General features: G+C 36.2%; 1 protein-coding gene across 1 annotated transcript; it reads left to right on the top strand.

Annotated features, from left to right (window-relative positions):
* Nucleotides 1–3,822: 3,822 nt before the first annotated feature.
* LOC130589466 (uncharacterized) lies at nt 3,823–5,181 on the top strand. The gene is made up of 3 exons (XM_057390733.1): nt 3,823–4,647; nt 4,730–4,873; nt 4,972–5,181. The coding sequence occupies exons 1-3, from the start codon at nt 4,024–4,026 to the stop codon at nt 5,179–5,181; spliced, it is 978 nt and encodes a 325-aa protein (XP_057246716.1). The 5' UTR covers nt 3,823–4,023.
* The last annotated feature ends 6,843 nt before the right edge of the window (nt 5,182–12,024 follow it).

The raw sequence follows: 12,024 nt of genomic DNA, 5'->3' as shown, positions 1-12,024 counted from the left end.
CTATTCACAATTCGAGAGAATCTTTTAGATTTTTCTCAATATATAAGAAAAAATATAGTCATGTGGGGTCTTGTTTGATTCGTCTCAATGAGTATTTTATTAATATTCAATTAGTATAATTTTTACTAATATGTAATGAAAGATATTTAATAGTAATAATGAGTTTTTAAATAACGCATGATCTGATCTGAACTGATCAGGTCTGATCTGATCTGATATGAACACATTTTTTCTGATTTAATTTGATTTGATCTGATCTGATCTGATCTGATTAGATCTGAAATAAGCAAAAATAAGGTGAACTGTACATAGCCTTAATATAAATACCCTTTTAGGTCAATTTTTTCCTCAAGGGGTACATGGATGAGAGACTAGTGGAATCCCTATTATCTCAGGGAGAGACCACTAGGAAACTAAAGTTCAAGAAAAAGAAGAAACATAAGATAAATTAAAACAAGTAAAAGTAAAACTAGATGTAGCTTCACAAGGACGTTGTACATATAAGTTTCTCAAAGAAGCTAGCTAAGAGAGAGGATAAAAAAAAAGCATCAAAACAAGATCTAGTTCCTACAAGGAACAACTCGAAGCTTCTCGGAAATGTCGTTGTCCGCCTATCGATCAAAGAATAAGATGGAGCTCCAAATGAGTAAAAATAGCCTTAGGTGTACTATGCACATGGTATACTCGGGTGTTTGATAAAAATTCCAATAGGATGGAAACACTCCGATCTTATGGAGGCGACTTAACACGATGGTGGAGGGGTTAGTTAAGGGGGTGGACGGTGGAGGGATGAAGAAGGAAGGCGGTGGAGGGACGTAGAGACAGGGCGGTGGAGAGGCATGAGGTTTTCTAGAGAGAGGGCTCCCTTTATGAGTTATTTTTAAAAGTTTTAGAAGTTAATTATGGCTTGTTTACTAAAGGTTGCATATTACTTCACTCTTTCAACTTGCAACATCTCTCATTCAAAGAGATTGCATATTACTTGTCATACGAGGATATTGTTTATTAGTTGCAACATTGTCATTTTTGACAATTATTCCATTTATCTCTCTCTAGCAGGCACATGGATTCTTCTTTTACTCTCACCTCTCTTGATTTTTGTGTCATGTTTAGATGTTGCAAGTGAAAAAAAAGTTGAAAATGTTACTTGTGTTCATTAAACAAAATCATTAATGACCGTGAATGGCAATTGTTAAGGGGTAGCCGTGGTAAGAGTGTTGATTGTTACAAGTGTTTTGTGTAAGGTTTCCAAATCCATTACAAGACTTTTCTTGTAAGGTTTTCAAATCCAAACTAGTGTGTAACTCGGGCGATGGCCCGAGTTTTATTTTGAATAATACTTTTTATGTTTTGAGTTTATATTTATTCCAAATGAGTTTGTTCATGTGGAGTAAATAACATATCTAATAGTTGGTTGAGATGGTAAGACTTTTACTTTACAACTTATTGGTTGCATGTGCGAATCTTACTTTATAAAATTTTGTAGTACATATTCCTTGTTAAGCATATGTCATGCGCCTTGTTAAGCATATGCCATGCCGCATGTTTCTAGTTAATGAAGGGTTCATGGTAACATATAATTTTTTAGGAACAACTTTTAATATATTAGTATAGATGATTTAAAGAATAAACGCCAAATATAAAAACGTTCTTCAATATAATCATTTGTGATGTGGTTTTCAATGTATAATCATTTTGTGAAGTGGTTTTCAATTTGGGTCAATAGTTTAGGTTCAATTCAAATTAAACTTAGATTTAATAGTCTGAAAGAATGACATATTTAAATCTTTGTTAAAATTAGCCAAAATTGTCAACAACTACCTAATATATATCACTTTTCATAAAGAACTACCTAATATAAACTTTTTCTTATACAACTACCTAAGTTAATAATTCCGTCAACGTATCACTACCAAAAACGTTAAGTTTTGAAAATTCCGTCACATGTGGCCCACCTTTCCTAATTTCCCACCTTTTACCCTTGTTTACCTTCGTTTGGCTTTTCGCATTCAACCTCTAACTGTAATTCATCCTCTAACTCTTCTCACTCATCATCTTCAATTCTCACCTACCTTGTTCTGCATCTTTCATCATCAATCACCATCTTCCTGAAAAAGCTTCACATTGTCTTTTTTGCTTCTGTCAGCATCGTCTTGTTTTAGAAGTACGTTTGTGGTCCAAAGAGCAGAATAAATGGGAAAAAAGAAGTGGCAAATTGCAAATAAAGCAACAACTGGAGGTTTAGAAAGGTATCTCACTGTTCTCTTACTCTTACTGAAGATGTAAAAATTTGTGGCAATTGTTTATTTGCATTGAAATTTGAGAAACCCTAGTTCAATGATTAACCCAAAAATATATTGAATTAGTTTTCTTTTTGCTTGATAATTTGATGTTTAATGGGCCCTGTTTAAATTAACATAATTCTAGGGTTTGTAATTGCAATGTGGACTGTGTAAATGTGGTTTTTTAATTTTTTTTTCTTGTACTGAATTTTGGGATGCTGAAATTGAGTGAATCTTTTTAATTTTTAGGGTACCGCCACTGTATGTTGATATGAATATCTGGTTTGGGGGCAAATTTGTAGAAATTAATGGGGAAACTCAGTATGTGGTTGTGGAAATTAATGGGGTTAAGAGTATTCCAATTCAGGGAATGAAACTTCACTATTGGACTTCAACCATAACCATTGACAGTTTAAGAGAAGTTGTAGTGAAGCAAATGCACTATGCAGGGCAACATTTGGCCAATTTCAGTATATGGTTTATGCTAAAGGGAAAGACATTGAGTGATGGGAGAGTGAAGATTCAGGTGAGAGGGAAATTAATTTGCTGGTTGATAGTGCAGATAGATGGAATAGGGTAACTGTTTGGGTTTTGGAGGAGCCCAAGGTGAAAGGGCCAAAACCAAGGAGCAAATATGTAGTTGGGCTCCAACTAGAAGGCAGGTTAAGTACTAGCTAGTACCTATCAATACTAAGTCTAACTAACCAGCCACTCAACCAAAAAACAGTTGAAGGAGCCAAACGAGGTAGTTTAAGCCCTATAAGAAGATCAACTAGGCTTAAATCAAGTAGCCCCACTATTGATGATGAGGGGGCTTCGGTTATAACCAAAGCCCAATTTTATTCTAAGGTCAGTAAGTCAAAATCACCCCCAAGATTCCCTGAGGCTGCAACTGGTTCTTCTGCCATCATCTCAACATCTTCTCCAAAACCTAAAAATTCATCTAATCCCTCATCATCAACTGTTGCCTTAGCATTAACTCCCCCAAGTTCATCCTCCCCTCTAAAAAGAAGCACACCTAGAGTGAAAACAGTTGCAACTAAAGGTAGATTGGCCTTAGGAAAAACTGAGAAAAAGTCAGGTCCAAAAAAGAAAAAAGTGGTCAAACCTAAACCAAAAAAGACCACTTTATCAGAAGAGGAAGGGGAAGGCTCTAGTGATAGTGAGTTCTCAGATTTAGATGTCCACTTTGAACCTGAAGAAGAGGATGAGGAGGTTGGGGAGGTGTTCACAACAGCACTAGGTGGATATAACTAAGGAAGTTGCAGCAGCAGTGGGTGGTGTTAAGACAAGAAGTCAAGCAGCTTTGGAAATTAATAAGTCCAAGGAGGGTGAGCCTGTTGATAGAGGTGTTTGGGAGTAAGACTGTTGAGGAAGAGTGTGACATAAGCTTAATTGAGGAGCATGAGTATGATTCTGATGAGCTGAGGAGTTTCAAGGGTCTGATGATGAAGTGGATCCATACCCTACATTCAACAAGAAGTTGACTTCAAGAAGAGAATCAACTTGACAAAGGGGCTGAAGTTCAGGGATGTGTATGTATTGAGAAAAGCACTTAGGTTTCATGCTATTGAGAACACTTATGACTACTATTTGCTTCACAATTCATCTAAGAGACTGACAGCTCATTGCAAGTATAAGTGTAGACCATGGGACAAGCAGCATGGGAAGATTGTGAAGTGTGTGTGATGATGAAAGTAAGTGTAAGTTTAAGGTGTATGCAGTGAGTTTGCCAAGGGAGATGACAATGCAAATAAAAACTCTAGACCTTGAGCATACTTGTGGTCATGTTGATGCAAATAGTAAAGTGTCATCTGAGTGGTTGGCAGAGAAGTATATAAATTACTTCAGAGATGACCAAGGTGAAAGGCTAAAAAAATTCATACATAAGGTGTTCACTGACACAGGGGTGACAATTGGGTACCATAGAGCTTGGTTTGCAAGGGTTAGGGCTAAGCTAAGCATATATGGTGATGCATCTGATCAGTACAAAAGGGTGTATGATTATGCTAGTGCAATCCTGAAATACAACCCAGGATCATCAGCCCTTGTATCAGTGACTGGAGCACAAAATCCACCTCCAACATTTCAGAGAATGTATGTGTGCATGGAGGCTTGTAAGGTAGGATTTACAGAGGGTTGCAGACCTCTTATTGGTATTGATGGATGTCATCTCAAGGGAGCATACCCTGGCATGATATTGGCAGCAGTGGCTAAGGATGGCAATAACAACATATTCCCAGTGGCATGGGCTGTTGTTGAGGTTGAAGATAAGCAAAGTTGGAGATGGTTCTTGGAGCTTTTGATTAATGACATAGGATTCCACAATGGAGAGGGCTTGACTGTTATGTCTGACAGACAAAAGGTGAGCAATTAAACTTCTTTATTTTAAAAAAAAGTTGTACTTTGTATATGTTGCTGACCTATTTCTAAATTATTGTTGCAAGGGATTAATTGATGCTGTTGAAACAGTTTGCCCAAAAGCTGAGGTCAGATTTTGTGTAAGACACATTTGGGCAAACTTCAAGCTTCAATTTTCTGGTACAGCATTCAAAGAGTCATTTTGGAGAGCAGTTAGGACAAGTTCAAGGGTTAGTCTTTATGTGTTAAATGTAGTTCATAGTATATTTATTCTTGATAATTGTATTGATTAAGTTTCTGTTGGTTGAATGTTGTTGGTTGTTGTTAGTTTACTTTCATAGCTGAGATGGCAGCTATCAAGTTCCTCTCCCAAGATGCATATAACTACTTAGCTGCAATTCCTCCCAAATATTGGGCTAGACATGCCTTCCTTACTAGGTCAAAGTCAAATTTGTTGCTTAACAACCTCTGTGAGACTTTTAACTCAGTAATCAAGGAAGCAAGGGATAAACCAATCATCCATGCCTTGAATGGATAAGAAGGTATGTGATGAAAAGAAATACAGAGAAATGGGATGGGGTTCAAACCTATACTGGGAGGTTTATGCCTTTTGTTGATAAGGTTTTCAGTTGGGTGAAAGAAGAAGCTAAGCAGTGTGTGATGGTGCCTTCCAGAGTGGGGGAGTGGGAAGTTGATTACCAGCATGATAGATTTGTAGTTAACTTAAGAGATAGGTCTTGTTCATGTAATAAGTGGGATATGACAGGGATTCCTTGCATACATGCATATGCTTGCATACTCAGAATTAGGGGGAAACCAGAGGACTATGTGGATCCCTTTTTAGAGAGAGAAATATATGCAAGCATATGGTCCTTATATAAAACCTATGCCTGGAATGAATCAATGGGAAGCCACTGAATTCCCTCATCCATTACCTCCACCAATCAGAAAGATGCCAGGCAGACCTTCTCTTAAGAAAAGAAAAAAAGAAGCTGATGAAAAACAAGACAAGCAAAGCACTTATGTTAAGAGGCCTAAGAGGCAGAACCAATGTGGTAATTGTGGTCAGTTGGGCCACTACAGGACCAAGTGCAACAACCCTCCAGCTCCTCCAAAGGAAAAATCCAAGGGAGCAGACCATTTAACATGGATCCTTGGACAGTTGCTCAAAGGGGTAGAAAGGAGGCCAGAGTAACAAGGAAGGTAATATACTTGTCCTATGAATGTGTTTTTATAGAAACTTGAACTTTTCAGTTTGTGTTTGATATGTTTAGCTATTGTGTTAGGTTTATGAAATGAATGCATTAGTAACCCCATGGGCATGGAACATCATGGTGGCCCAAGTAGCCCAGTTCAACCAAACATCAAGGTGGCCCAAGTAGCCCAGTCCATCCCACCTTGGACACAAAGCAGCCAAGGATCAAATCAAGTACAAGGTGGACAGCAGAGGGTGAAGAAGCAGCCAAGTAAAGAGAAGAACAAGATGAAAAATCCTCACAAGTTTCTGCCAAAAAGGGAGCTGTCAAGAAGCCAAAAAAAGAAAAAATTGTAAAGGGGCCTGCTAAAAAGCCTGCTTGGCAAGTGTAATTTGCAAAGATTACTGAAACAATTTATTTTGGCTATTTGTGCCATTTGTTTTGGCTACTGTTGGACTAAGAACACAACTTAATGTAATGTATGTTAAGAGCAATTTTTAGCATTAACAATTAAAGCTTCTTATCCTATTGTATTGTTGGATTTTTTTTGAGTAATCTAATGTGCACAACAATGCAAATTCACAATTAAATCTTTTCACACAAACTACTACTTAGTACTTCTCATTGAAGAAAAAGAAACCATTACAGTTGATTAACCATTCCAAGTTCACAACAGTTGATAAAATGCCTAGTACAACAGTTGATTAATCCTACCTAATTTGCTACATCAAACTTCTTCATCATAATCCATAGCAAATTACAGATTACAAAACAAACAAATCCATAGAAAATGTTAATCCTTCCACTCTCACTTCCTCTCTTCTCCCTGCTACCTGCCTTCAGTTTCTTCACCAATCTCTCATTCTCCTTAGCAAGCTTCATCCTTTGTTGTTCCAGTTTATGAACCTCAGCTTTCAGTACTTCAACATCACTACCAAGCAGCTTCTTTTCCAACAACAGTTGATTAATCAGCACCCTTTGCCATTCCTCTTGATGTTCATCAACCCACTCCCACACATCACAGCCATGCCTGATTTTTCTAATGCGATCATAGAACTTGCAAGTTATAAATTTCCTCCCAGGATTATCGCTGGTCCATGATGTCAGAGTTGCCACACCAATCTTACATTTGCAAATTTTGGGAAGAACTCTATTGGACAAACCTGTTGATGTGCTACCCATTCCTTTAATCCAACAAATTAAAAAATAATTAGCCAAAAAAACAGAAATTTATCATAATTAACAATCCCCAATTTATAAAAACCCTAATTTCAAATCAGTACAATTCCCCAATTATATCAACAATGACATTCAATTTTTGACCACAAACACAATTCCATAAACCCTAATATCAAAAGGTAAAGGAACGAAGGGAAACTTACCTGAAAATTATAATCCTTCAGTGAATAAAGGAAGGGGATCTTGAATTTTCGCCCACTGTTGACAACAATCTCAGATTTTCGAGGTTTTATAATGCCTTAGATAGTTTTAGGAGGGAAAAACAAGGGTAAAAGGTGGGAAATTAGGAAAGGTGGGCCACATGTGACGGAATTTTCAAAACTTAACGTTTTTGGTAGTGATACGTTGACGGAATTATTAACTTAGGTAGTTGTATAAGAAAAAGTTTATATTAGGTAGTTGTTTATGAAAAGTGATATATATTAGGTAGTTGTTGACAATTTTGGCTTAAAATTATTATTTTAATTTGTTAACTGGCAACTCACTCTTCAATGTTATGAAAACCAATAAAGTTATTGTATACTTGTATATCTTCATGTGATCATACTTCGATGTGTATATGTTTATAGTTTTATAGTTGTAACACCTCGAAATTTATACTTTATTATTAAGTTAATTAATCAAACATTAGCAGCGGAATCTAAAAAGTAGGTATGATACTGTTGTATTTTCCGTTTAGTATATACAAGGCAAACATGATTACATATTTAAGCATATTATTACAAAGTAGGACTATAACAACAGGTTAAATGTGTTGGCAAAGATCCATTAAATGTTGTCATAGACCTATAGCAGCAGTTTATGTGGTGTTGCCAATAGGTGGCAATGCTACAACTCTATAACAACAGTTATGATGCCTTAGGCAATAACTTTATAAAACTGATGTCATAGTTATTATTAGTAACGCTTTTCTTAGGCAACGATTTTCAACTTTTGTCAACAATTTTATTATATCTAAGGCAACAATTATTAAGTTTTAGTAACAATTATTCCGGATTTAAAGCAACATTTTTAGTGTTTAGGCTAACACTTTTAAAATCTATAGCAGCACTATCAACAGTCTATGACAACATTAATTGCTCTAATACTACAACACTTTTATAATCTATAGAAACATTTCTTGATACAACTATTGTGACACTTTTACATGAGTCTATAACAATTTTTCTCGCTACACTATTGCGACATTTTATGTGCGTATATAGCAACTTTTCTTGATACAACTATTGGGATACTTTAATATATAGCTAATATTATCAATAATTTCATATGCGATTATTTAGTAGCTCATTAAAATAAAAATATTCTACCAAAATATCCAACTACTACAAAAAGAAAACATTTATTTCAAATTAATTTTTACTTAATATAAAAATGAAATATCCATAACAATCATTCTAATAACAAAAACCAATGTTATGATATGAATACATCAATTCGAAAAACTAATGGATCTCCAAAAAGAACTAATAGTTCAAGAAATCAAGAACCTATATAGTATTAAATTTAAATTTATTTGTCCAAAATCAGTCTAAAAGAACTTCAATCTATCTCCTTCCTGTCATGCTTACCATCTTGTAAACAAAAAAAATAATAGTCTGTTACTATCATTTTAAGATGATGGTTAACATATATTACAGTACATTGTATTAAGCTCCAAAGGGTTTAATGTTTATGTTAAAATGGAAGCGCAATCACAACGAAAGTCAAAGACCATAAGTCCATAAAAGAAAGTCAACAACATCAAGAATCAAATGGAAGGTTCAGGAGATAGAGGTTAAACCACTACAAAGACGGGGGAATCAATAATCAGATCATGGGGTAAGTTACGTAGGCGTAAAGACGTGGTCATTCCAGCGCCAAAAAAGGCAGTTATAATTTGAATCATAGATGATTCATATCATTTCCTTCCAAAGATGCATGGAAGTTACATATAATGATGAAGTATAGATACAAGTGGAACGATCAAGTGAAAGACAACAAACACAACACACAACAACGTGCAATTTACTTTCTTTCTAGCGTAACCTTAGCATAGCCTAGCTAACCCCTTACGGGGTTATTGTTTAGTTCTTAGACCTAGAGCATGTACTAAGTGACGAAGTTTGTTCATCTCCAGTTTTAGCCGGATCTCATGGAGGTAGTTATCTTCGTGTTTTCCCTTTAATTGTCCAACCTCGATTATCTTTATGTGTGTTATAAAAAGTCTTTCTAGAAGTTTGTGATTTGAGTGGGAATGTTCAGCTCTAATTAATAGATTAATTATTGCATCTTTTGTATTTAATACTTATCGCCTGAATTTATTAGGCATTGTAGTTTAATTAATTAGATGACAACAAAGTACGTTAGCAAGGTTTTATCCAATTTAGGGACTAAGACTCATGTGGCGCTCAATATCTAACTATTGGGTGTTCATTGACTTGTTTGCAAAGTCAATCAACTGATTTTGCACCAACAAGTTTTTTGCGACCATAGTGGGAGGAGAAAGATTCATAATCAAGTTGTGAAATTTCTTCTTCAATAACTTTTACAATTTAACTGTTTTCCAAAAAGCTATTGTTATTTTTTTTTTTATATGTCGTACACATGTTCTCGAAGGAATAAGAAAGGTCCTAGAGTTGAATTAGTCTCCCGAAAAATGAAAGATAATGATTCGATACGTTCAGAGTCTAGGGTGTCTGAGGATAGTGGTGAACCAATTCATCATGTCTCAGGAGAGTCATAAGGAGAAACTCCCCAAAGGAAAACTTCGTCTCCAACTATGTAGCACTGGCCGTGGATTTGTACATCAATTGTATGGAAAAATTCTTAGAAATAATAAAACAATTATTATTGGAAGACAGGGAGAGTCAAAGGCAACAATTTAATTATAACTACAGAACTCTAGCCCATGAGTCAGCCAGAGTCTTCAATGATATCCTTCAAAGGATAAGTGAGGAGAATAGGGATATTAACTCTAGGCAAATTGACCAAATACTTGTAGATATCAACGATACTATGAGTGCAACTTTTACGACAATATCAACATCTCTTGCTACTGAAATAGTTACTTACCTAGAACATCTAGTTGAAAGACACTACCAACTAAATGGAAACTGCTTAAGGCTTTGGAAGAGATCCCACTGAATAGAACACAAGGAGATCGTGGAATAACGCCAGATCCTCCAATAGCTTATCCACCAAGGGTACATTTTTCCCACGTAGAAAATAGAGATCCACTAGTCTCAAATGATCCACAAACTTCCTCCCATGAGCTCCAAACAACGGCAAGTCCCTTGAGCCTTAGAGAGAATGCTCATGGGAATTTTAGGAGAAGTGATAAAATGGCAGCGAGCGTGGAGCCAGGTTGGCACCAGGCGTCAGGACGTCACCAACCTTCTTTTTCCATGAGTGGTGGACAGTTTGGGGATAACACACACCAATCTGGACCATCATATAAAGGACAAAGGCAAGGTACTTTTGTTGCAAACAACAACAGTTCACCTCATGCATATGTGCCTCTTAATCAACCAACTATGACTGGGGACCCTTCATATTCTACTTATATGCCTTACCAACCACCTATCATTGGGACGTCTCATTATGGGAATTCTCCGGGTTATGGTCATAATCAAGTTCCATTTGCTCAAGCAATTAGAGCTCATCAACAGGGGGTACCCACCAATGGGCACATGTTTCAGCCACCAATGGCACAAGGAACAAATAATCCTAACTATGTGCATCGCCAGGATGTTCCTATGGGAGGTTATCAAAATCAATCTTTCAATCCTAACCCTAATCCTATGTATGATCAATCAGAAAATATGGAGAATGGGAATATGGGATATTCGGAGAGAAACCAAGATCCCTTAGCAGCACAACTTGAGGCACTAGTCCAAAGATTAGTGGGAGATAACTATAGGAGGGGTCATAGGCAGATAGGTCAAAAGCCTTACCCTGAATAGATTGACAGAACCAACCCATTTCCTAAGATACATGACTTTACTTAATTCTCAAGCAATGATAGAGTATCGGCTGAGGAACATCTAGTTAGGTTCAATTGTCAGTGTAGGGAAGCAATTGACAATGAGTTTTTTAAATTAAGAATATTTTCCATATCTCTAACTGAGACAGCTTTTTGGTGGTACATAATTTACCACCCAATTCTATTTACTCACGGCAGGACATGCAGGTGCAATTTACAAATCATGTTGCACGCACTTAACCTGGAGTGACTTTGAGTGACTTTGCTAGAATCCAACAAAAGTTAGGAGAGTCTGTAGAAGACTACTTAGCTAGATTGAAAACGGCTACGATTAGATGTCATGTTAACATCCCTAAAAGAGAATTCATACAAATGGTTCAAGAGGGAATGCTGATTCAGTTTTGTAAAAGGTTTGATGGTAATTCCTTTGGTGATTCTATTGAGTTTGCAGAATTGGCCGTAAGGTATGAAAGAAACCTACAAGCTGAGGGTGCAATAAACACTAGAGTTTCTTTGCTCAGATTGAAAAGCCCTTCCACTTTGAAACTGCACAAGAAGTGGACGTTGCTGAAATCATTCAGGGAGTACCTTATAAGTGTTCTCCCCTTGAGAAGAAAGAGTTCTCAACGCCAAAAGACTTGAAGTCTGGACAAAAGAGAACATACACTTTTGATGCTAAAAAATCTAATGCCATCTTTGATTGGTTGTTATCTAATAAAAAGATAAAACTAGTAAGGAGGCATAAATTAAACATCGCTGATGAAGTTAAGGGTAAAAGGTACTGCAAATGGCATAATGCAGTAACCTATGATACTTCTGAATGTATTGTGTTTAGAAACAAAATTCATGATGAAATTGATAAGAAAAATATCATGTTCCCTGATGAAGAAGATGTTAACATGATTGGAATGGGAGAACCATTCGAATGATTCTGTAATATGGTAGATATTAATAATAATTTTACTGTTACTCTACAGAGCAT

Source organism: Beta vulgaris, chromosome 7 (genome assembly GCF_026745355.1).
Source record: "Beta vulgaris subsp. vulgaris cultivar EL10 chromosome 7, EL10.2, whole genome shotgun sequence".
Lineage (NCBI taxonomy): Eukaryota > Viridiplantae > Streptophyta > Magnoliopsida > Caryophyllales > Amaranthaceae > Beta > Beta vulgaris.
The sequence above is the reverse complement of the archived record's forward strand: the minus strand, read 5'-3'. Positions and strand labels throughout refer to the sequence as shown.